The sequence below is a fragment of the Corvus cornix genome, chromosome 2, assembly GCF_000738735.6.
Source record: "Corvus cornix cornix isolate S_Up_H32 chromosome 2, ASM73873v5, whole genome shotgun sequence".
Taxonomy (NCBI): domain Eukaryota; kingdom Metazoa; phylum Chordata; class Aves; order Passeriformes; family Corvidae; genus Corvus; species Corvus cornix.
This window is the reverse complement of record NC_046333.1, coordinates 106,849,942-106,876,366: the sequence shown is the minus strand read 5'-3', so window position 1 is coordinate 106,876,366 and position 26,425 is coordinate 106,849,942. Positions and strand designations below refer to the sequence as shown.

At 40.2% G+C, this 26,425-nt stretch overlaps 1 protein-coding gene across 4 annotated transcripts in view; it reads right to left on the bottom strand.

Moving 5' to 3' along the window:
- LAMA3 (laminin subunit alpha 3) overlaps window positions 1–26,425 on the bottom strand; it is a 111,338-nt gene that overhangs the window by 49,619 nt on the left and 35,294 nt on the right. Inside the window, exons 11-31 of one of the 4 annotated variants that reach the window (XM_039548990.1) lie at window positions 26,225–26,287; window positions 25,127–25,168; window positions 24,859–24,996; window positions 23,878–24,012; window positions 20,809–20,855; window positions 19,809–19,908; window positions 18,545–18,597; window positions 18,058–18,163; window positions 17,016–17,115; window positions 15,976–16,132; window positions 13,994–14,132; window positions 12,105–12,247; window positions 10,691–10,791; window positions 10,424–10,577; window positions 8,897–9,057; window positions 6,878–6,986; window positions 4,730–4,827; window positions 2,234–2,399; window positions 1,677–1,803; window positions 513–652; window positions 22–137 (exon numbers count right to left, since the gene is read on the bottom strand). In XM_039548990.1, the coding sequence (XP_039404924.1) occupies window positions 22–137; window positions 513–652; window positions 1,677–1,803; window positions 2,234–2,399; window positions 4,730–4,827; window positions 6,878–6,986; window positions 8,897–9,057; window positions 10,424–10,577; window positions 10,691–10,791; window positions 12,105–12,247; window positions 13,994–14,132; window positions 15,976–16,132; window positions 17,016–17,115; window positions 18,058–18,163; window positions 18,545–18,597; window positions 19,809–19,908; window positions 20,809–20,855; window positions 23,878–24,012; window positions 24,859–24,996; window positions 25,127–25,168; window positions 26,225–26,287 (2,395 nt within the window). Of the gene's footprint in view, window positions 1–21; window positions 138–512; window positions 653–1,676; window positions 1,804–2,233; window positions 2,400–4,729; window positions 4,828–6,877; window positions 6,987–8,896; window positions 9,058–10,423; window positions 10,578–10,690; window positions 10,792–12,104; window positions 12,248–13,669; window positions 13,803–13,993; window positions 14,133–15,975; window positions 16,133–17,015; window positions 17,116–18,057; window positions 18,164–18,544; window positions 18,598–19,808; window positions 19,909–20,808; window positions 20,856–23,877; window positions 24,013–24,858; window positions 24,997–25,126; window positions 25,169–26,224; window positions 26,288–26,425 lie in introns of all 4 variants that reach the window. The other 3 variants (XM_039548992.1, XM_039548991.1, XM_039548993.1) reach the window with 3 other exon arrangements.

The window sequence follows — 26,425 nt, the reverse complement described above, 5'->3', positions numbered from 1 at the left end:
TTTTCAGAAAGTGATGCTTACTCAAGATAAAAACTGTTTCCTCCACATTGGCTGATAAAATCAAATGACTTGTCCACTGTCTTTTTGTCAAGAATTTTGTAACTGTAGGTGTCTGCTGGAACAACTAAGATATTTTCCTTAAAACAATAAGAAAGCTAAGTTGTACATTTCAGAGAAAAATGAAAAGACATAAGCTAAGGCATTTACATATTTAAATGTTGCTTCATTATACATTCTGGATTTTTTCAAAACCTGTAAGATTTTAACGAAAAAATAGGAAAATAAACTTTGCATGTGCCACTCAAAGTTGTGGTGCTACAAGCAGTGTACAATAAAAACAGTGCAGAGTATCTTAAAAATTTAAAATAAAACCAAAAGCAGTGCAAAAGATCCTAATCTGAAACACAACATTAAAAAATTTATCCTTTTTGGCTTTCATCTTTGCATCTATCTCTGAATGAAGGGTGAAACAGAGAATAACATTTTCAAGCACATTTATGTAATACACGTACCAGAACCAGCGTTCTTCCTTCCGGTATCATCACTGTAACAGAGACTCTGGGTTCAGAAATGTCAAGCTCAATTTGGTTTTCTGCAATCACCTGAACCCGACAGCCAGAAGTATGAGGGCAGAATGAAGCATTGAAAGTACCTAGAAGAAAAAATATAGTGGGTTTATGTGAAAAGGTTTGGTTGCAGGGGGCTACTGGAGGGGTGGGTTCTATGAAGCTTCTGACAGCTTCTCCCATGTCCAACAGAGCCACTGCCAGTTGGCTCCAAGACAGATCCAACACTGGCCAAGGCCAGGTCTGACCATGGTAGTGCCTCTGGAATAACATATTTAAGAAAGGTGAAAAAAACCTGTCTCAAGAGCAGCTACAGCCAGAGAGAGAGGAGTGAGAAGACGTGAGAGAAACAACTCTGCAGTCACCAAGATCAGTGAAGAAGGAGAAGGACGAGGTGCTCCAGGTGCTGGAGCAGAGATCCACCTGCAGCCTGTGGAGGAGACCCACGCAAGAACAGGTGGATGCCCAAAGGGGTCTGTGAATCTCTGGGAAGCCCACACTGGAGCAGGCTCCTGGCAGGCCTCATGACCTCATGGAAGGGACCCACACTGGAGCAGTTAGTGAAGAACTGCAGCCCAGGAGAATGACTCATGTTGGAGAAGCTGGTGGAGGACTGTCTCCCATATGAGGGATCCCATACTAAAGCATGGGAAGAGTGTGAGCAGTCCCCTGCTGAGGAGGAAGGAACAGAGGCAACCTGTGATGAACTGAGTACAGCCCATATTCTCCATCCCCATGTGCCACCCATGGGAGAAGTTGAAGAAATCTGGGAGTAAAGCTGAGCCCAGGAAAAAGGGAAAGGTGGAAGGAAAGCGTTTGAATATTTGGCTTTAGCTCTCATTACCCTGCTCTGATTTGACTGGTAGCAAATTAAGCTAATTTCCCCAAGTCAGGTCTGTTTGGCCCACGTTGGTAATTGGTGAGTGATCTCTCCATGTCCTTATCTCCTCCCACAAGCCATTTGTTATATTGGCTCTCCCCTGTCCAGCTGAGGGGAGTGACACAGCGGCTTCGGTGGGCACCTGGTGTCCATCCAGAGCCAACCCAACACAGCTCCATTTCCCAAAATGCTGAAAAGGGAAAGGGGTTAGATCAAATGCAGATGCCTACCTGACCACACATGTCCTGCATTCACACGGACTTGCACAGGGAACACCGGGTGTGCCAGCTGATAGAAATGTACCACAAATACATATCTGCCCAAGTGGGGCACTCTGCCACTCAGGGTGATCTGGTTCTGGAGAAACAAGAACAGCTCTGGTATTAAATCACGGAATCACAGATTATATTTGTTTTGTGAAACATTCTTGGGCTTATCAGCTGTGCTAAGTACCCCCTACCTGCAGTGAAAGCGAGGGGGCTTAGCATCTCTCAGCAAGTTACATTTCTTCAAGGAACATAGCATTACAACTGCATGCTCTGTTTGCCTGCCAAGCACATTTAACATTCTTCTGCAGTCTGTGAGACTGCTGTGTAGCTCCAAAAGAAGCTGCTGTTTGGGTTTTTTTTTCCCTTTCTTTATATTGTGTCTGTGGCTTACTCAGTTTGCAACATTTTCATGGTATCACATCATCCAGTTTTGATTCTCTTACAGTGTTTCATCTATTTAACTTTACTGAGAACATTCTCTGTCACTTGTGAAGCAAAGTTTTCAAAATACGAGATACCTGTAATGGTGTCAAGGTGACTCCATGAACTGAATCAGCAGGTAAAGTGGCACTCAGTGGATCATGGAGTATATTCTCCTGTACTTCGGAAATCTTCCCATCTTTGAATGCATCCAAAACCAAAGCTGCTGGTGGAGTTTCAAAAATGGAGGGAATGCATGCTGCACTAAACACAGAACCATAGTAATTACCCTTGGGGCCAGGAGAAAGTTCTAATCATAACAGGAAAAGCGGCTGAATTAGAAAAGCCAATGTATCAGACTGTATTGCAATTGATAATGCAATAATAACCCCTGTACCTGTTTGGATTCTTGGCAAATGATCATAAAGTAAATGAGAAAAAGAGGTACGGATTTAACTTATAAAGGGGAAAGTGTGTGCGCTTTTAATGTATTACCTGATTTTATTCACACAAAATTTCCGTAACTTTAAGTTTCAGTGGAAAGAATTTGCTAAGGAACAGGAAATGTAAGAGAATCAGGAGTGTTAAAAATTAAATATATTTTAGGCAATCCAGTTAGTTACATTCACCAGAATCTGTACTAATATTGAATTCTCATTTCTACAAATATTTACATAGGTGTAACCCTTAAACATGGAAGTTTTCCCACTGAAGTCAATGGGACAACTTAAGTACTTAGAAGTTAAGTATATTCTCAAATATTTGTAGAATTGGAGCCAAAATAAATAACAGTACTCCTTGAAAGCATCCTTATTCATTCACTGCGGTGTTTAACTATTTCTTCCTTGGCATATTTAATTCTGGGATTGAGAGAAGAATTTTCCAAGACTGCACGATAAAATATTTTTGGGGGTTTTCTGGTTGTATTTGTTCACTTCTTGAAAGTACTCAACAGACAATGATTAATCTTTGCTCCAGACAGGCCCAGAACTGGAATGGGAATTATGTTTCAGGGCCAGAACTGAGATGTATTTGCCAGACCTGTACGGGAAATCATTTGCAGCATCCACTTATAATACTGTTAAACTGAGCCAAGCCTTTGCATTTTTCAACTTGATGAACTTAAACACTTTCAGGAAAGCAAAAATGACACCAGATAACAACAAAAAAACATAAACCTAAGCTCCTAAGGGGGTTCAGCCTGTGTATTAAAAGCAGGGAAAAAACCGAAACCTTTATGAGCTACAAGGCAGAGTGCTAAAATGATGCAAATATAACAAGAGTTTTAAAACATACCCAACACAAAACCAAAATAAAATGTATAAGTTTCTACATTAGTTTTATTTTGAATCATGTTTTTCACCCATCCTCTTTCCCTTGTTTTACTCAGAATATAAATGCCTGTATTTGCAAAATAACTTAGGTGACAGGACAAGTATCTTCAGTCTTAGAAAGCTGCTGTCAGTGCTAACACTCTGAGCAGGCGAATTAAAGCTGTGATTCAATGCTATGCATGCTTGGAAGCCAAGCACAGTCACATGTTTTTATCCAATTTACTATCCAGATTTTTCTGCTTTCTATTTCAATTCAACCCCTGTATTAGAAGCTACCATCTGGAAAACTATTAGACCAAATCACCAACTCATTTTGCCTCTTAAGTCCTGCAAATGACATTTACTTTTACTTTGAGGTCCTTCCCACTGCTAGATAAGTAGGAATAAAGCCTTAGGAGTAGGCATCACGAGGCACATCCTGGGGAGTGCAACAGGCTGAAATGTGGAGGTCCCTAATTTGGGAGCCGCAGTGACAGTTCCTCTCTGTCCCAAAGAACAAAAGATGGAGAGGGGAAGAGCATCAACAGGACAGAGCAGATGCTCTGCAGAACCCAAACCTGACCACTTGGGAAGTCAAGGTTCAGGTTCAGATCTTCACAGCAAGAGATCAGCCTGGATCAGCCAAGCAGTATATGCATCCCCTAATTACTGGTCCTATAAAGTATGATGGAGAAGAAGGATCAGCTGGCATTGCTGTGTGAGGTGAAAGATGAGGGCACACCTACCCTAAGGGCCCCACGACGAGACAGACAAGGGAATGGCTTGTTTGTGAGGTGGGGGTTTGTATGTTGAGTAATTTGATGCTGCCAAGTTTAGCTGGTGGATTTGTGCCCGAAAGGGCAGTCACTTCCCACACCTAATGAAAAATTAACACCATTTTGGGACAGCTGAAGCAGTAACATGCAGAAGAAAACTCCAGATGGCACAGTAAGCATTTCAGGCCACCAAAGCAGGAATGATTCTCCAGCTTGGACACCTGTCATACTGGATGGAGTGTGAAAGATGTGTGTTTTCTCACACATCAGCACTGGGTAGTTCAGACGGGCCAGGAAGAGGCAGTTATTAAAAACATCCTGTGCAAAGACTGTCTAGATTAACACTAACACTTCAGCTTCTTTACAAAGACTACTTTGCAAAAGTGGCCTACAAACCACCTGTGAGTCACTGAGGAAAGCTTCACTCAAAAGAATTAAAACACCATTTATTCTACCTTTCAAGGTTGTCCTCAGATAATAGGAAGGATAAAACCAAGCAAGTTACCTTCCATCACTGGTACTCCTGTAAGCAGCTATGCACTGTACTTTAGGATCCACGTATTCTGGAGAAAATTCTTCAGCTGATATAATGCAAACCTTATGCTGAAAAATAAGCACAAGGCACAATTAACAATTAATATCATAAATAACAGGGCCAGGCCTGAACAGGAAGGATGAAGCCTAATTTGAGCATAGGGAGATATGAGCCCAAAGCCATGCTCTGTCATGGACCTCCCACAAGATTTTGGATCCCTTTACCTCCTTGTACCTCAATGCCCTAGGGTTAAATAGCATTCTTCTGTCCTAGTCAAGGGAATACTTGCTGTTCAGAAGTGAAATAACTAAACCATAAGTATATGTGTGGTAAAGTGAAAGGCAGAAGACCAGCCCAAAGGCTGAGAAGCAAGGCAAGGAATGTAGAGAGGTAGGAGGGAAAAGCCCTCATCTGTCGTGTCACAGACTTTTGGACCCTGGGGGAATTCCCAGACTTTCTCAAATACAAACACTTGGTCGTGCAAAGGCCATGGGAATGAGTTTCAGTGATACCAGGATTTCTCTCCCAGGATTCAGAACTCATTTCAAAAGAAGCAAGACGTCATGTGGGATCTTTTATTTTAACTAGAAGTAGACATGATCAAATGAATCTGTGGTAGTTCTGCTGTACCCATGGTGGTAAGGACATAAGGGAAGGCTTGTGGGTAGACACAAGAGTATGCACTAATAAAATACATAGGAAAATACATATGCACAAGTTACAGAACTTATCCATGAACTACTTGAAAAGGAGATGACGATGTCCAATAAGCAGTAAGACAGCTAGCACCAAGTAGTAATGTAAGTAAAAATTGCTGAAGGAAAATTCATTATTATGCAAAGTGATTTAGTTTGGAAGCAACTCCTAAGGGGGTTCAGCCTGTGTTTTAAAAGCAGGGAAAAAACAAAAACCTTTGTAAGGCAGAGTGCTAAAAATCCCTTTTCCTGGGCAGCCAACACTTGGCCTGTCCTGCATGTAACAACCCACAGGGCTCCAGGCCATTGCAGCAGAACAAGGGTACATTCTGAACCTTTGAACAGCACTTCTTGAGTGGCTAAAAAGTTAGTGCTAAGTACAGTCTGGGTTTAGACAGCTTGTCTGTATCACTATGAGATAAAGACTATCAAGTTGTAAGAGCCTCTTTTGACAGATAGCCTCAACAACCCCATTTCTCCTTTATTTAAACCAGATGTCTCCAGCTCTGGAGGTGACTCCCATTTGCCTCTCTGGTCTGCATGAAGGGACCATACCCAGATCGTTAACCCCAGAACTGCTATCACCGACTTAATGATTAGTGTCTATATACCAGAAGCCCTTCTTTTCCCCTTTTCCATCCTTTGCTAAGTGTAGCCTCTACAATTAAAGATTGTGAAGACTGGATCTTGTTAACACAGCAATTGCTAAACAGAGCTAACAGACAATGTAAAAGGTATTAGTTCACACTGACTCATGAAATGAAGAAAGTATGTATCAGCTGTTAGTCCTAATAGTTCTTACTGGCTGGGTTTGAACTCTAGATTTTAACAAACTCTGTGTTTCTAAAATAGAAACCACAAACAACACATAAGAAAATTCAGTCTCCAGTAAAGTATATTCCTGGTGTGGCCAAAAGAGGTCAGTGAAGGCTTTTTATTTAAAATATCTAAAAGCCTAGATATCTAAAATATCTAAAAGCTATATATGACTAATGAATGCATTTATTACCGGAAATAAATGCATTTATTACCTGAATTTTGTAAGAGACACAGGAAACTCCTACATGGGTTTTGAGGATTTAGAAAAACGGAAGATAAAAAAAGAAAATAAAAAATTAGGTATAAAAGCTACCAGAATATTTTTCATTTAAAGTTTACTTGCAGAAGAGAAAGGGGAACTAAAAGAAAGCACAAGAAAGCTGGAAAAAACGTTACCAATAAAGGCAAACTTCTGTTTGTCTTTGAAACTGACAAGTTTTGCCTCAGCATTCTCTGGGTATATTTGAAGCGTGTCTATTCAAGCATCTAATATACATAATTTCACACATTACCTTACAGAATGTGAACATAGGGAGACAAATATCTTTGTTTACCCAATTGGGGAAATAACTATTACAAAGGGGAAAAGAAAACGTCAACTTACCAGAAGAAAATTAATGGATGATGCCTTAAGATGTAACTTTGTGTCTGCTAGAAGGTCGTAGGCTGCAATGCGATTCCTGTCATCAACTACAACGCTGCGACAAAGGAAACTGAGACAGAAAGCAGGATTAAGGATGAGCCTGCTGGCATTGCCACGTTGTTTAGGCTGTCACCTAGCCTCACTGCCTGGCTGCTGGCTAGCCACAGCACCTAGCCCTCCTGCTGGATGATAACTAACCTGCCTGTGGCCACTGTGGAACATGCACTGTCCTTGCCAGTGAGACACAGGATCTACCATGTACAAAACACTGCTTATCCTGGGTGGTTTGCAGCTGAAGCCTCCAGATCTCAGCTCAAACACCCATTTGAGCTACTGGCTTGAGTAGGATGTGGACAGACATAGATGCTATCTGCAGAGGTTTCCACGCTGTGTAACATGATATGTAACTAATATTCTTCTGCCTGGGCCGTGCTCCGTGAGGTGCCAGCACACACCAGTTCCTCCTTTCCACTACTGCCATGTGAATCAGCAGCTCTTGCCCACACAGTGGCAGCTGGGCAAGGCCTGATTTTAGGAAGCTATTCTGTATGCTGAGATACTCCTAAATGCAAGTGAAAAAACAGGTTTGCCTCCTGTACAAACCAGAAAACGTGGAAGTTTCACTCTTGCTTAAAGCACAGATCAGGAAAAAGGTCATCTCAGGGCTAAGGACATGTAAAACTAGAGAAATATAGGTCCCTTACTCATGATTTGCTGAAAGCTTGTAGTGTTTTATTCTCTTACCATGTTTTATTTGGAATAACCAAGCTCACAGAGCTGTAAGAAAGTCTGGCACAATATTTTACGGATTCTACAAGGTACTGTTATCTACATGTACCTCACTATGTCATTGCCTGATTTATTTTTTATCAGAGGAGACTTGTACCTTCCTGTTTGGGAAAGATGACACAGCACCTCACTCAAAATGGGACCATTCAGTTCATGCAGAATGTCTGCAGGAGGGATTTGCTGCATTGCTACATTAAAGCAGCAAGGGCTTTCCTTGTATTTTCATGAGCATGTTTTTAATGGGTCACATAAACAAACAAGTATGTTTGAAATCAGCCCATAAAATGTATTTGGGGGCAAAATCCACCAAAAAACCCAATGAAATGGAGGATTTATAGCAAGAAGTTTGGGGCTCAAAGTGTTACATAACAGGGTAAAGTAAGAGCTTTCCCCAGCAATAACCTGACAAGGTCACTGCTCCACATGGCTCTGCTCTGTATCACAAACATGCTGATGAAAATGGTTTTTCTTACTGAGCAATTTCATCCTGAATATCCCTAAGCCTCCATTCTGCCAAACACTTGGCTCATGGGGGATGCATGTCTGTAGCTCCCTGGCATGGGGTAGGCTCTCCCAAGGGCTCAAAATAAGCTGAGTGCTCAAGTGTTAAAGACAATCTCACTCAGGACAGGCAAAATCTCTTGTGCAGAAACATCTGCAGTAACCTCATCAGTCAACAAGGATAAAGAAGCATTTTACTGAAGACCTTGCCTACAGCCTAACAGCCAGAGGATGACTACACAGAATTTCAGAGACCTTTATACTTCTGCTTCAGCAAATCTTGTTAGAAACGCTGGGAATGCTCTTGTAAAACTGGCTGCCACATTTTTTATAGCCAAACCCCTTGCACACACTTTCAACTAAAGAAAAGCAGTGCAGGGATCTGTAGCCAACAGCAATGCTCTTCCACTGGACTTGGAGATTAATAGTTTATAAGGATTTAAGAATGTATATTAAAAAGTAACTCTTTGTATAGGAAAACAATTCACTTAAGCAGTAGCAATATTTAATGAGCTGATTGCACAAAGAGAATTAAAAATCTGTATGAAATCCAGAGAAGCCTGCACTTGCTTTTAAATCACCCTAGAATCTGAACAATCTACATGGTAAAATGGATCCTAATTTATAAAAGGTATAATTATATTGCAAATACTTATTTAATCATTTAGTGGTTACTTCAGAAATTCTTACCTGTATTTACAACTGTATATTCTCACTCTGCCTTCAGTGACAGGTCCAGGGCTATGTATTGTTACCTCTGCAGTGTATATCTGATCCTCTTTGTTGGCATATTCAAAAACCAGAACATAGCGACCGACTTTAGGAACATTTACAGTCATCTCCAAATTGACCTGGGTCAAAATAAATCAAAAAATAAAAAAGTAGTTAAATTTTTCACTCCCTTTTCTTGCAGGAAGCTCCCATTTCCTGCTCCCATTTCCTGCTCTTTTGACTGGTCAGCATTAGTCCAGGGCCAGTCCCATAGTGTCTCAACAGAAGACACCTAGCAGAATGCAAGCAACGCTTATAAATATCACTTTGTCCTCTAATCAAGTCAAACAAGTTCAAGAAACAGCTGCTATTATAACAGTACTAGGAAAGCTCTAAAATAACCCTAGGAAATGAATATATTATCATTTCTCTTCTCCCCAGCAGAAAGGGAAGAAAGGTAATGATGATAAAAAATTGTCACCATCATCTCTAAGCTATCCTTAATAACATGTAAAAACTGAGTTTACTTCTCCACTGAAAAAATATTTCCAGGAACAAAATTCCTACTATAGCAATGCTGCATTTTGATTCCCTACAAAGAGCAAAAGCATCTTCTCCAGCAAACAATAACACTTTGAAGCATCAAGGTTTTCTTTCAGGTTACTTGCACAAAGTGGTTAATACAATATTTGATGCAAAATATTTCTAAGTAGTTAAGTGTTGTGGTTACAAAGGTTTTGCTCCAGTTGACTACACAAGTATTTTCAAACTTAAACTGTTTTTTTCTCAGTATTTCCTTAGGCTACAAACACTTAAACATGTAAATAATTCTGTCAACAGCCCTCTTGACTTCACTGCAATTATTCATACCGGTAAAGTTTTGCACATGCATCAATGATGAAGCACCAGAGCCTGTGGCATGTGAGTACTCCTGCTATACTTGATATTTTTAAAATAGATATCCAAACACAGTAATAAAGGGCATAATCATTTTACATCTCTGTCACATAGTTGATAAAATACCGTATTTTTGCCAAACACACTTTTAGTAGATCTTTTCATTTCATATAACATGTTTTGCTTTCAAAGGACCTACAGCAGTGGCATAATTGCTTCTGCTTGTTTTTCAGTAAAGCAAACATTTTACCTAAGTGTAGCTATTTAAGAAAAAAACAGATTAATTTAGAATGATGTATGTACACCATTTCTGCCGACAAATCATTATGTCACTTCTTCTGAACCAGCCAGTATGCCTAAAGCAGAAGGATTTTTATTTAATGAAATGCTTTTGCCAGAGTGGAATGTCCACTCCAGTCACAGTTATAAATCTGCCTACACTGATACTTCTACACAGTTTTGTGTAAAATGCAGACCTTGGTGTAGAGTCTGTTTTAGGGATGTGCCAGGATCTGAAAATCCTGAGCTGTAAATCTGCAATCATTTTAGTCTGGTAGGTTTATAGTCAACAGCACAGATGGGACTGCAATTAGCAGGCAGGAATCTGACCTCTCTTCCACTGATATGGGCCATTGCTGGCTGATTGGGAGTTGGCTGTCGCACAGGTATTCTTCTGGATTCTCCCCCGTGTCTGAAACGCACTGCCTCTGAGCCAAGGACACAGGAAAATCTGCCCAGAGGCAAATGCTGATAGAGCAAGCAGCTTACACAAAAAAAACAACAAACAAAACACAGGATTATTATTGTTTTCAAGTGCGGCAAGATGATAACAAAATAAACCAAGGCACTGGTTTACACTGTAGCCCATCTACTGACTGTTCTGCTGAAGCAGGCCCGGGATGTGTGCAAGGTTCTGTAACTTGGATCTGCAACAGGGATGCCTCGTAGTAATCACTAGGTAACAGCACCAGATAATCCTAAAAACAAAGAACACAACAACGCAAAAGCATTCAAACAAGGACAAAAAGAACATCTATCACCAGGCTTTCACAATGTAACAATGAATGAAACCAATCACATAAATAATTTGTACAGAGGGCATCCGCAAGATGTGGGTGGGGCTTTTTGCTGTTATTACTTGGGCCAGTAACATCAGAATGTGTCTCCCTAATTCTATCATTTCAGAAAGATGGTATGAAGGCAGCTGCCCTCTGATTAGGGAAACTCTGAAGCCACTCTCCCATCATGTGCTCAGAAAGGAGCTTCCCTGCTTCTCACTAACACACAGCCAGATGCCTGCAGTTTTCATCCAGGAGTGCAATCCAGAAGCACACAACTCAACTCTGGGTGACTCCATACAGGAGATTCATGTATCCCAGATGACTTGATTAAAATATCCATCTAACCTATTAAGATGTGCTTTAAAAGCTGGTATATTTTTGTTCTGCCTTGCTTACTTAAATTATGATGTTAGCGCTTATGTATAGCAACTGCTAATGTGAGAACATGATGGGCTAAGATAATTAATACCTTTTCAAAGGTATTAGTAAAAAAACCCAGCACAAAAATACTGTCACTTTCATCAAGAAATATATTTGCAGGCTCTTTACTAACACTTCACATGGTATTCCATAAATTTAACACAGCCCCAGGCTTAATGACTAGAGACACTGCTTACTTTTTATCCCTGTACAAAATACATCAGAATTTCAGTATGGTGTTTTTGTGATTACACATATTTAAGGTTTTCCATAAATGACCACCTCAAACCATTTCTCTTTCTCTAGCCATTTCTTAGAATTGCTGCTAGAAAATGTTTCAGTTTTTCAGTGAATGAAAGGAGAGAAAAGATGGAAGGATAAAAGCAGTCAGAAATTGACCTACTCATAATGCAGCCCATCTTACAATACTCTTAGGAAGATTTTTTGTCAAGAAACTAAGGCCTGGGCTGAGCTAAGCTCTAGACACAACACCTGATATGTAAGAAATTACTACTTTTTGTGGGCATTTATGCTTTGTGCTGTATGTTAATAATAGTTCATCATTTGAAGGTACAGATTCCAGATAGACTTAAAGTCTGTAAGCAGAAGAAAAATTAGAGCAGGAGAAAGTCAGGGAAGAAATAAGAAAAAAGCAGAAGTGTAGGTTTTCATAATTGTATTCTGCTGCTTATACTCCTTTTACTAGTGCTGAATTTTACTTGCTTGCAGGGTTCTTCCCAGCAAATAACTCCAGAACAGTAATTTCATGACAACCTTCTAGCAGTTGTTTTCCTCAATTGTTTTCTTACCAAGAGGACTTCCTCTGCCATTATACTGACAGTCCACGTGCCTGGAACCAGCGAGAAAGGCTCTGTGGAGCTTTTTCCTGGGATTGTGATAAAAGAGGGCTCCTTGCTGGGTGGGAAGACAAACTCTTTGCTCTGAGCAGCCCCTGCCAGAAAAAAAAAATCAATTAAAAAACATATGTGACTGTGTAAAATGTCTCTACTTGCTTAGTGAGCTGGACTGATAAATTGATCCATTAAACTTTGTTTGACAGGAGCTGATCAATGCTTTTCAGACAATATGCATTAGAAATGCACTTGATCACATACAGAGATATGCAGTGGTTGTTGTTTTCATTCTTATTACTCTTGAGCAAACTGGTACAGAAAAGCAGAGCTCTGCCCCTGTAATGACCAGACCCCTGTAATGAGTTTTGCAATATTCTGAAATGGTCACTTTTTCGGTTTCCCCTTCCATAATTTTCCATTCAACCTCTCTCTGCACTGACTCTCAGTATGTCCAGCTGACACAAGACCTGTTCTTGTGTGACTTTAAGTCAAATACTCCAGGTATTGGAGGGTCTCAGTAGCATCTAAAATGTTTACTTACAGACAGATAACTTCTAGGCAGAGATGATGGGCCAGCTGTGGATGCCCCATCCCTGGCAGCATTCAAAACTAGGTTGGATGGGGCTCTGAGCAACCTGGTCTAGTGGAAGGTGTCTCTGCCCATGGCAAGGGGTTGGAACTGGATGATCTTTAAGGTCTCTTCCAACCCAGACTGTTCTGTGACTCTATGTACTACAGAAATACAGCTGTGGTATGCTTTGTCAAATAGAGGTCATGAGGATCAATTGTTATGAATATTAAAGGTTTCCTCTTTGAAGACTCTGGACACAGACAAAATCTGGTTCCCTGTCTCCCAGTCACTAGGAGCCAGGGATGACTACAAACTGCTGCCACCCTGCTGAACGGTGTCTGTGAAGTCTTCAGTTTGGTCTTACTTGAATTACTAAAAGGATCTGTAACTTTACTCCAATCAGTAAGGCAGGAATAGTAAGACATAATTCTGCATATAGGCTTGGTATGCCCCTACCATTCAAAGGATATGGAGTACTTATCTTTTATCAGGGCCTGAAAGTCATCACATGTTTTCGAGGTCTGTAATCAGAACTAACTTGGTAGACTGGGTTCATCATTAAACAAATGTTAATCATGGAATGAAGGCAGAAGCCACGTTTAAAACTTGAATATTAAGGGCAAGTAAACCTAACTAAGTGTTGTTGCCTCTTCTTTAAAAGCTTCACAGAACCCACAGTTCAGAGCTTCCAAGTACAGGACTGAAAATACTGAGTGTGGCAAACATTTGAAAAAAACCAAGTGTTGATTACTATTGCAAGCAGGGGTTTCATGCAAACACAGCCACATCAATTTCACAGCAAAAATGTATGAGGAGAAGCACAAAAGCACTGACACTGTTAAAAGTGATGCCTTTTAAGCAACATTAAAGACTTGACTTAGGTGTGCCTTGGAAAGCCTTCTCTGATCTAACATTCCCCTGACCTGTTGCACTGCTGAGTTGCACCTACCTGCTCCGGGCTGAGACTGACAAGCAGATATGCGACCAGATAATGTTTCATCTCCAGGGTTAATATACCTCAGGATAATGCGAAATAAGTAGAGGTTTGATTTTTCCACATTCAAAGTTATCCTCACTTCATTCTGAAAAATGGAAGTTAATAAACAAAAACAGCCATAATGTGCTGAATAGAGGAACAGTTAGAAGCCATGCAAGCACCAGACTAAAACCCTACAAGAAAAAGGTTCATGCAGACAAGTATATACTGGAATGGCAATGCTGGTGTATGACAGAGGAAGACAGGGAAGCCTAGTGAGAAAATTAATTCACTTACAAGTATAATTAGTGCCAAAATGTTTTCCCTCAGCAACTGAGATCTTCCCTTTAGAGCTTTTTGAGCCCAGGCTGACATAGCGGAGGACTAGGTGGAAGAGCTTAGGGGAAGCCACAGTGATAGGCACAACCACCTCTGGCTGGGAAAAATAAAAAGAAAGGGAAAAAGGAGGAAAGGAAAGTACATTACTTGTTACCAGCACCCAGAGAAAGAAAAACCATCTGGCAAAGACAAAAGGCATGGGCAGCTTACAAAAGAGCATAGAACAAAATCTCCTGTGAAATAAAACTCTTGTTGAATACCAGCTGATCCAGAAGGACACAGAATGGCTGAACTAACATGTGTGTTGATACCTCACCTTGATACACAGACATTATTTTACTGTTATTCTCCCTACTCATGCCATAAAGGAGGCATATGGTATCAAGGGCTGCCGATAATCCTGCCTTTCCAAGGAATAGGCCACAATCATTGATCCTAGTCTGAGATCCCACAGCATGCAGACACCTCAGATTGTTACCATAGTTCTGATCCTCTACCAGATCCTGCAGTTGCTTAGAGCTGCAATACCAAGAATGCTGTCCTTGTCCTGGGGCTGAACTGGCACCTCCAGAGCCACAAAATTCTCAGCATTCACACAGCCCCATTATTTAGTTTTCAAAAAACTAAGAGACATGTTAAGGGTCCGCGGTGGATTCGCAAAAGACAGGATTGGTGCAATCTCATGAGTTTGGTTTCTTTCTTTCCATCCTAAATCCTAAAGCTCCCCTCACTACCCAGCTCCCACCGGTTCATCCATCACAATCCATGTGCTGTCCCTTTCCAAGCTACTTGTGGCACAGCAACCTCCCCACCACTGGGGTCCACTTCCCCAAATGCAAACGTTTTCTCTGTTTCACACATCTGAGAACAGAATAAAAAGCCTGTACAAAATGCCACTAGAAAAGAAATGCAAAAAGCAGCTGAATTAGAAAGCAGGCATTAAGAAATCACAGATACTGAAGAGTTGCCTTAATTTATGATGTGGAATAATACTGAAAATTTAAAAAATTATCTGGGATTAAAAAGACCCCAAGACCAAAACAACAAAAGAAGAAAGACTGAAAAATGAAGAACATAAAGGAAATCATTGTGCAATGGTTATGTGCTTATGTCTCATGCTACAGTGATTCATTAGTCCCCGGACAAATGGAGGCTGGACACAATTATACCAAAGCAGTACTTTCAAGATGAGTGAACAAATCCCATTTATTACTCAAACCTAATGTTTTAAAATCCTGCTTCACTTGATCAGCAGTTCAGTCCAAAGCCAGAAGCTCCCTTCTCAGAGAAATTATGGTGACTTTCTACCTGTGATTTACTTATTCCCTCAGCTATTGTTTAGTTTATTCATAGTCTGTCATGAAACTAAAATAAATGTTGCCAATACAACCCTGCTCACAACTTCTTTTACTGAACCACACACTTTCCTGTTTGCTGTAATAATACATAATAAAAGCTGGCACCTTTCTCTTCTTTACCCAATACAAGATGACTTCAGTGACAGCACTGTGATTGTACCTGAAAATCTTATGGACAGAGACTGCCACAGAACCGTGCAATTCAAATTATTTAGCCAAGCATTAATCTTCTGCTGTTTCTGCTGTTCTTGGCATGACAAGAATTTCTGCACTTAGTATTAAAGACTTTAAAGCTATACGTTCCTTTCTTTACACCTATCTCATAAAAAAACCAACCTCAAAGAAAATCTCTGATGAAGACACACTTGCTGAAGCAATGTGCAAATGACCTGACAGTAATACCAACACTCACTAATCCAAACAGCAGCATAGTGCCAAAGGGTTTGGATTAGTGAGATCCTGTCCTTTTTTCTGTCTTTTTTCCATGACCTTCCACACACACAGCAGCACTATAAAGACATATGTGCCATGCACTTTTGTTTTCATTTTCACCCCAAAGTCTTGAGTGAAATACCAGCTTACTTGTATAGAGGACATCAGGGCATATCCTCTCCAACTGAAGCTAGGAAATTCCTGAGGATCATAGCCAAACCGAATTTTCCCTCCTTCGACAGTAGCACCATCTTCAATCTCAAACTTCATGTGGTGCAGATCAGGAAAAAAATAGTTTCTTTCAGGCCTTTCAAGGAGAAAAAAATCCACAACTAATCAACAAAGAATTACCAGTCATTTATGATCTACGTCTAAGGGCAAAAAAGCAGTGGAAGGGAGGTGATCTGCTGCTGACTGAGGAATTCTGACAGCAGCTTGTAGATTCAAGACACCTGGAAAGAGGGATGCAACGAGTCTTCCTTCCAGAAGCTTTTACAGCTTTCATACTTTTTCCTATACAACTCTTGACAGATATGCAATACTATTGCAGAACTGGTATTGGTTATTTAAGGAAACAAGTCAGAAAAACTTATTAAAATATAGGAAGGAAACTGCCCAGGAAAATTAATATCAATAACCAGTGCAATTTACCAAGTTAATTATGGTGATCTGTTCACCCATTCCTTTTCCTATCCCCTGTTGCTCCCTCCCGCTTACCCTTGTCCCTAGCCCTGGCCACTCCCTCGGGCTCTCCCTATTGGTTCCTGTACCCCAACTCCGCCCATGTACCGCCCCTGCGATCTGACAAAACTCCCCTGCACCCAGATCAGGAGGTCTCTCTGCCTCTGGGGATCACCAGGAAAAGTCCTCTGAAACCCTCATGGAGGGTCCCTTCTCGCCTCCTTCGCCGTCACTGTGCTGTAGAGCTGACAGCCACCGGAGCAAGAGTGCGGGGCCGTCCGAAATGGACTACGGGAGGGCGGAATGGCTGCCCTGCCCTAAGCAGCCCCGCTGAGCTCCCTGGGAAAGCTGCAGCTTGCTAAACCAAACCTAGCACTGCAACAGTTAATTATCAACAAATCCAAAAAGAAATTTGTCACATGAAAGTTTAACAAGGGACTTATGGACAGTTTCAAAAGAACTGTGCAGAAGCTCTGCCAGGAGCTACCAGGAGCCCCAGCTGGACTCACTCCCGACAGGTCATGCCCACGATGTGTGGCCTGCACTGGCAGCTGCCCAAGGGCTGGGAACAGGCTGGGCTGAGGGATCCTCCAACGTCGCACTGGCAGCCTGTAAGGCCAAGAGCAAAAGCCAATCAGAAAAAGAGTGACAAAAGTTACCAGAAAACACTCCACGGCTTCACCTAATTAAGCACCATTAATGACTCGTTTCCTCCTCCCAGAGCCCTTCAGACTCTTTCAAACACAACTTAATACATGTGCATAAGCTGCAATTATTTTGAGTTTCCCATGTTTGTGCCTGTGGTTTTTTTAATTTCTCCTTAGAATGTAACAAAAGTCACTTTTAAAAAAACCTCAAATAATAGACCATGCCACATTGCTAAATGCAGGGCTGCAGTGTTGCAGAACAGCTATTCGGATGTTTTCCTAGCAAGTCAAAATTTCTGCAGCAACATCACAAATAATAATTATTAAAAAAACCCCCACAAACAACAAAATCTAAAACCTAACTTTAAAAACTTGCAAGATGTCAATTTTTCAAAGTCTGGTACCCCAATATTTAATCTATCTGACAAAATTAAAATGTATGTGTTCATATAACATGCATATTTTCAACTGACACTGGACAACAATATTGAATGACTTTCTACAGGAGACAGGACTTGTGGCACCAACTAAAGGACACCTCTAGTAACGAGGTATATAATATGCTGTACTAAGGAACAAGTATGTCAAGGCTAAAAATTTCAAGCTGAATTGAAAGGCTGAGTGCTCCTAAAAAAGTATTGATGTCACAGTCTAAAAGCACCCTGTTTTCTAAGACATGCACGAAATGACTGGGAAGCACAGCGGTAACATCTGCCTTGTTCCTTCTCCTGCTGAAAGGCAAAGAGGAGTCACACAGATTACAAGCAACTACCAGCACCAGTGCACAATGCTGTGCACATGGGTAACCCAAACATCCCCATTCTAAAAGTATAGCCTAGGGAATTCTAAAGACTTCTGTGCTAAGTGCAAATGTTCCACTAGAGATGTCCTTTATTCATTTTACCTTGGCAGCCAAAGTAATTCTTTTTTTCAAGAGCATAATAACCAGCTTCACAAGTGTCACAGGAATCTCCACAAACATTAGATTTGCAGTAACAGTGCCCATTTTCCTGTGAAAAAAATAAATTTAATCAAAAATGTTTCAGTACCTTTCCAGAATTTTAATCTTTCAATACTCTGAATTCCCACTAATTCTAAAGAGGAAAAACTTTCTAATCTCAACAAAAAACCCCCATTATCTGGACATTATTTCTGTCATTTATCATCTTCAATAAACAGACTAGAAAATACATAAACTCAAGAAGACAAAAATTTTTAAAAGCTTTATATATCCCTAGGATGTATAAAATTGACTATTTGCTGTATAGAACTAGCTGGTTTATGTTCAAAAGCAATAAACAGTACTAAGATTTCTACCTTAGAAAATGTTACAATAATTTATCTTTACAATAATCAATTTAATGAATATCTTTCTTTTAATTTCACTTTACCTGCTGACATTCTCCAACTCCACTTAGTGTTCCACTCACATCACACTGGCATGCTGTACAGATGAAAGAAAAAAATGACACCTGCATTTCAACTTCTCGTGATACTTTGCAGGGAAAAACCCCACAACCCTGGATCTGCAATTTGGAGTCAAAGTGCCACAAGGTGGATTTTACTCTGGAAGGTTCAGAACAGCAGACAGATAATGGTATGAGGTGAGAAGAAAAAGAGGAGAAAGAATGAGGACTTCTAAGTATGTGTGATTTCCTGGTGTGTTTTAAAGTGATCTAGCTTGTATTTGACAAAAACCAGTATTGAGTTGGAATTGAACAGAATTGAGTTTGAATATTGAACAACTTCAACAATTGTTTTCTTTCATAGAAACATTCAGACAATTGATACAAAACAGCATCTTCCAGCCAGACCAGCAACTTCCATTCTGCAGTGATACTCTGGGACCAAATCAACTCTCCATATGAATAGAAATGGAGAAAATATTGCAGGGAGGAGCTATGCTGACCTAGAAATTTGGAGAAACCCAGTACTGACTCTTTGACTGAAGGCAGAGAAGATGAATTATGTGAAAAGTGCAGTACTTAATATTTGAGGACTTGTTTAGTATTTAGAGATCTAAAGTAAAAAATGTAATGACACCATTATCAGGTCTAAAGCTACTCATCCTATCTAAGTGGCTGTCGTGGTGGAATCTGTTCCAAAGAAAATAGCTGGAGAGAATCTTTAAAGATTTTTTTATCTTTACCCTTTTTAATCTTCATTATCATTATCTGCCTGAAAAACATATACTCCCTGTTGGAAAACATTGACAATCACAGATTTATTATTATACAGATAAAAACCATAACAGATTTGTCACACCCTGAGGCCACAAGAAGGCTTTACACTGCAAGTTAGGAAATAATATAAAGTGAAAAAGCACCTTTTTTCTCAATGAGCCAAATTCTGATTTCATGGTTACAGGCAAAAATCCTGTCTCTCTCCAGTAAATCTGCCATAGGGCCATCTGAAGTGAACATCATTGTAACTTCAGAGCACACCCTGATTCAAGTGTGCAAACACACATGAAATTATGGGCTGTTTTGTGAAAGTAAATGCTGGTATCATGGGTAATGTGGTGTTACAATTAAGCAGCATGAGAGACATGCTGTTAACCAGAGTTGTGAAAGTCACAAAGAGCAGCAAAGATAGTGTCAGAGAAGGCAGATGACTACATTTCATAAGCCAGAAAAACGTGTCATGAAGCCATACCTGTACATCCCTCGGGGTTTTCTTTGGCCAGGTTCCAGTACAAGGGTTTGCATTTACTGCAGGTAGGACCTTCAACGTTCTGGAGACATTGACAATATCCCTAACAACAGAAAGGAGCTAATATGGGTTCTCCTGTTTCATAAAAAACTTACTGCTCTTTACTACTAAGAAAAAACTAATATTGTTAAGAGCTCATGCAGTTTACTGACTTCTACAGATACACGGATCTCAGGCTGATTCAGACATCTTAGATTTTTGTCTCATACTATCAGCACAGGATTATTCCACCCTGCATATTTTTCATGAATCTAATTTATTCTAAGGGTCCCAAAGGATGTGCTTTCCAATTCTTTTATAGCCTTATTAGAACTGCTCTGAAGTATTAACTGCTTTGCACAAAGTATAAACCCCATATTTTCTTAAAAACAATAATTCATTTTCATATTTAGTCTTATCTTTATTGGTGGAAGACAGACATAACCCTATACAGGAGCCTACATAGGTACCCCTACTATCCATCAGACTCACCCTCTAGGTGGTCTTTGCTACACATTTAACAATGACTGTGATTTCTGGTAATATGCAACCACTAATAACCATCATCATATTAATAACAGTAATAGTGGAACAGCAACAAAGATGTAATGATTTTTCAAGAATAATTTCATGTTGAAAGGCCTGTTGCAACCCAGAACCAGGTCTCAGAGACATGCATAGGCTTATAGCTTCATGTATATGTTAGTGTTAAGAGTACACCAAAAAGACATAAACAGTATGCATATAAAAGATAAAAAGCCCCCACCCTTGACAAGGGTTTGCACTGGTATGACCAAAGAACAAAACAAAACATTTATTTCTGCCCATACTCTGCAAACAAACTCGTGCAATTCTTTTAGAGTCTAAGAGCAGGCTTCAGGGCTTGAAAAAGGAGTTGGATGTGTTCAGCAAAGGTACATAAATGATTAACATGCACTGTTAGCTGCAATGGCAGAATACTTACAGAGTGAGAACCAGTGCTACCTGCAGGGTCACACTTGCTGTTGATACCTTTATAAAACAAACACAGTGAAAGATCTTTTGAAAACAGAGCTGTGGAATGGAGTAGTGAAGAAGCACAATGTGGCAGGTGTGAGCTTGAAAGGGCTTTTTAATATGTTACCTCGGAGGGACTCAAATACCTTAAACTCCAAGACAGCAGAAGCCTTTAACAATTATTTTTTAAATGCGTATTTAGCCTGATTTATAGTATTTGGGTTTGTATGCAAAGCAGTCACTTGGAAAAACAGAACACTAACCTATGGAACTGACAGACATTTTCTCAAAGTTCCTGTGCCATCAAAATGGAAATCTTTTAAATGGACATATATTTGAGAAGATTTCTTTTCTTCCGTGTTGCAGATATAAGAAGGAAAACCCCAGAAAAACTAGGGGAGTCTTTTACTCATGCAAGCAGTTGGGATAGCTGTAATATCCTCGAGCACACTGGTTGCATCTAAGCCCAGCATAGTTACTACGGCACAGACACCGCCCTCCAGGACCACATGTATTCCCCATCAGAACTGCATTCCGCTCAGAGAAAAAAAATAACAGATGCACATCTAAATCTAGAATTTGCCAAAAAACTTACCTTTGAATGTAAATCAATCATTTGCATTCAGAAAACCAGACAAACCATGATTTTACCACCAAAAATAAATATCCTGAAACAGATGGTTATTCTGCAATTGCCTCCTCAACCACTGATAATCTTGGTTCTTGCAATTCCGTAATGCACAGCTAAGAGATTCAGTTTGATGCCTTGCAAGACACATGTAAGGGACAGAAATCCATCTCACATTTGGAAAGAATGTCACATGAGAGAAATACTTAAAAGAATCTTTAAAATATATACTCAAAGGATGTTGTCAACTATTAACAATAAACTTCTCATGGAATTACCACTATTTTGGCTAAGAGCAGAAGACAAGACTTCCTATTTTATTGAGATGATGCTGGAATGTTCTGCAGGGTCACACTTCACAGGTACAGGAATGGGACCCCATCTGGGCATCCCAGCTGTCCCAAGTACAAGATGAAGTGCTGTAGTTAACCACTTGGAAGTTATAACTGGCAGAAAGGGCTGACTGACATGAATATAAAACAAACACTGTCTTCCTGTTACATGTTCATGTTTCTGGTTCCCCCTTTTGGTTCCTCTTTCTGCTGCAGTCAAAAACATCTGACTTTGCTGTGTTTACTTTAAAGATGCTTGGAAAGACACAGGGCTTGCTAGGAAGTTAGTATAAGAGAAATACAAATACTGAAGCTTCCAAGAACATCACCTACACTACAGTCCCCCATCAGCTGGCTATAATATTGCATTCTCTCCTAATTTTAGTATTACTGTTTTGTTTAAAGGCTTTGTTTTGATACCACTTTATTTGAATAAAGCTTCTATTGAGTTCAACAAGCTAAGACCAGAGAGATCAGTTCTAGTCACAGCAGCCCAAAAAATACAGGTCTGTCTCCCTTTTGAAGATGACAGCTCTTTACAGGAGTAGCAGGCTGGGCTGCTCACTTTCCACCACAGCTTGCAGCATGCTGTGTTAATTTATGTTTAAACCCATGGCAGCTCATTTTAACTGAACAAACTGTGAACTGCAGCAGTTCTGAGTAATCCCACTGACTGTATTTTCAACTATTTTTATCTGTCTTTTACAATTTGTTTTTGCATGCTCTTTTAAGCTTTTATTTCTCTTTTCAGCTTTTGGTGCTCCAAGATCAAACATATTCAATATGGGTTTGATTTGCTTTAAGATTGCTACTTGATTTTGTTCTAGGGAAAAAAAAAAAAGGTTATTTTAAGACCAGTGAACAGCAGGATCCTGATTTTATGTTTTTCATTAAAAATGTTCATCTACTCCAAACCATAAAACCCACAATTATGTGGTAGGTATTTCTTTATTCCACCCATTTTGTTTGGTAACACAACACAGTCTGTCTTTGCAAGGTGCCACAGTTTAACCCCAGCTGGCAACCAGGTACACGCAGCCACTCACACCCCACTCATGGGATGGGGAAAAGAATTGGGAAAAAAGGTAAAACACAGCACTGTACACAGTATTAGGAATAAAATTAACTCTTCCCCAGCTGAAACCAGGTCACGAGGCCATAAAGAATTCTGCTGTCCATTTATCAGAGATAAACAACTGCATAAGCCCAAAGGAAGAAGACTGACATAGCCAATAGCCAAAAATAACAAGAGAGAAGAAAGCAAATCATAATGTTATACATAAATCTTGTTAATCAGTACAGGAAAGCACATACCAGAACTCTATAATACTCTATATTCTTTCTCAATGGAAAAATCACTAAGGATTAAGGGTCCCTCTCTCACTCACTTTAAAGGCAGATAAAACCTAGGGCCAAGTAGGACTTGATGGGAGTCCTCGTATGCACACAAGACCATTATGATACTCAAAAGTTATACTCCATTAATTTCCCTGTCTTGTAAAAAAGCAGGCTAGTCCTTGGTGGGAAACCCCATAGAGATCTTTCATGTTTCATGCCTACATGGAGAGAGGTTGGGTCAATGCCTGTCAGGTGATCTTAAAATGAGTGAGAAACCACCATGAAGGGCAAAACGAGGGCTTCAGATTTTCATATTTACAGAACACACATTTTACAAGGTAGCAAACAAGGACCCTCTGCAAATTCAGACCGGTGCTTCACAGCTCTGCTCTGCTGGTTCCTCAGCAGTCAAGTGTGCCCCGTTGCTGTGGGCCTCCATGTGAGAACAGCTTTCAAATGCTTTGGTTATTAGTAAGACAGCTGTGCTGACTGAGGGTACATCAGACTGACCATGAGGGAAAAAAAAAGCCTGTGAGGAAAAGGACTATATAATTCTTCCCTACTATTGAAACATGCCTGAAATTGGAGAATTAGAATATATGAGGATTTCACTGTAGAGCAGAAGAGGGAGTTGCCCATTTGCTGCTGTGAACGTTGCTTTGGCTGCTGTCCTGGAAAGCACTCCTGTCTGCCTTTTCAGGGGCCTGTTTGATGCTGTACATGCAATGAGCAGCCTTACCTTGACAGGCAGGGAATGAGTGGTGGCCAGACTGGCAGCTGTCACACTGAAGTCCAGCGACCCCTGCGCGACAAAGACACCTCCCAAGAAAATCGCAGACTTCGGGCTGGGTACCCAGCAAGTTACATTCACACACTGCCAATGAGAAAAGATACTTCAGAGGCAGCTTCTGCACAGGCACAGGCCCTCTTCTTTTATCTTTCTTGAAATAAAAATATATATGGAAAAAAGAGCAGAAAAAGCAACTCCCTGCTCCCTGATGCTCAACAGAACCACAATTTTCCCATCAAATTTATATGGGTTCATAACAGCTTTTATTGATTGCTCACATCTGTAAAAATTCAGGAACAAGGAAAACATTAACGAAAGAGCAGTGAAGCTGGCTCAAAGTTCAGTTATCAGTGTCAAAGCACTACACCTGGCCTGGCCCCACTGAGAGTCTGATTTATCAGTCCCAAGTGGTATGCCAGCTATTGAAAGTAGTTCCATCACTTCTGGGACTGAACCCAAACAATTTATGGTTTAGATTTACAATCTCAGGTGAGAGTGGTTAATAAATTGCCTAGAAAGACAGTATAGAGACAGTTATTAATGTTCAAAACCAGTCAGTTTTCTAGTATTGATTGGATAGGGTAGCTTGGTGCATCAAAGTGAGGTTGCTAACTTATATCAAACACAATTAAAAAAAAAAATTCCAAGGATAAGTAACAGAAATGCTTCCACAGTTATTCTAAGTTTAATTAATGTTACTAAATCCAACCACAAACTAGAGTCTGGCAGCTGAATCAAACAGCAGACAGCAACCAAGGAAAGGGGGGCATTTTTAGATCAAAATCTTCCCTTGTCACATTATTCTCCTTTGACTTGTGTGAGTTTTGGGACAGCCTGCTATGAATACATGTCCATGGCAAAATAACAACACCCTTCAGGATAAAACTTGGTGTTTTGGATACGCTTGCCAAAAGGGAATGGTTGGCTTACCCTGGCAGAAGGGGTACTGAAAATACCCAGCTGCACAGGTATCACAGGAAAAACCCCCAAATCCAGTTTGACATCTGCACTGCCCGGTGCTTCCATCACAGTCACTGCCCAGCACTCCTGCACCATGGCACTGGCACGCTGAAGAGCAATTTGTAAAGAAAACATTTGCAGTATTATGATCTTAAAGCTCCTACTTCCCTTGGAAGCCAAAGGCTGGCATTTATGCTGGAGCACAGGCTCCAAGTGTCAAAGAAACGACATCACTTACGCAGACACTGGGGGCCAAAATACCCTGGTTTGCAGCCTCCTTCTAGTTAAAACAGGAAAGGAGAAGAAAAAAAAACAAAGTTAGTGCATCAAATCACAGAATTCATTATCATTTTTCAGAGAAAAACAGATCAGTAGTTGGTAAATATTACTCTTGAACAAAAATACCCTATTTGTATGAGCCTTACATGCAAATCTCATTTAAAAAACAACCTGTAATTGTGCTTAGTCTAACAGCACAAACTTACTACTTCTACAGAAACTTCCTCTTAGAGGCAGCTGCCTTTCTTATGCCTTCAAATTCTGATGCTGCTCATTGTAAATAGCTCAAGATGTTTTCTCCTGTTATATTTATTCACTTTCCTTCAGAGTTTTCCTTCTTCTTCCTTTTAAAAATTTGTGAGAAAAGGGGATATGCAACAGAGCACACCGAGGTCTACCAGGGCAATTATTCTGGATGCTGTAAAAAGGTGAAGTGCATTATAAGTATGCAAATGATTAAGTGCTAGCTGTGATGATGTCTCTGTTGTGCAGTATGATAATACAGACTAAAAAATGTAAGCCCACCAAGGGAATCATTGTGTGGAGGCAACTTTGCAGTGAGCTGAAAAAGAAATATGAACCTTTCTTAGAAATCAAAATCTTTCAGTGCCAAGGGCAATGTACAATTTGCCAGGTGAGAGAGGACAGTCCAGAGGCAGAGGCCAGTTAGCCTGAAGAAAGAGATTTACACTGCAAAGCAATGGTTGTTGTGTCAGAGAGCTGTACATGTCAGAAAGTCTTGATGGATCTGTTCTTAAGTGCACCAAACAAGATGGTCAGCCCCTCCTGCAGATGTTTGCCGGAGGCTGGCCGAAGTTCCTTTGATCCATAACTCTTTCTGGAGCTAGCCCACTAAACTGCTTAGTACAAACATGACAATATGATGAACTTCTGGCAAGAACAGAGGTTCTCTTGAAAGATAAATACCAACAGAGGCAAAACTACTACATAAAGATCAACTCAATGATTCTACAAAAGACCAGGCGCCACTAAAACAGTGAAAAACAGCAACATGGGGAAAAACAATGAAATGGGGAAAAAAACACCAAGAACTTGCCTATTATGTCACCAGCCACAGCATCTCTTGGAATCGAAGAAGTAAAAGGATATACAGGAGTATCTTTAAAACAAAAGAAACAACGAGGTATTTGAAACAAACACATTCATTTCATTAAAAATCATGACGAATAATAAAGTAACCTCCTGTCAATATAGAGAGCACGATATGCATATGACTCTAGTAACCAACTTCAGCTTA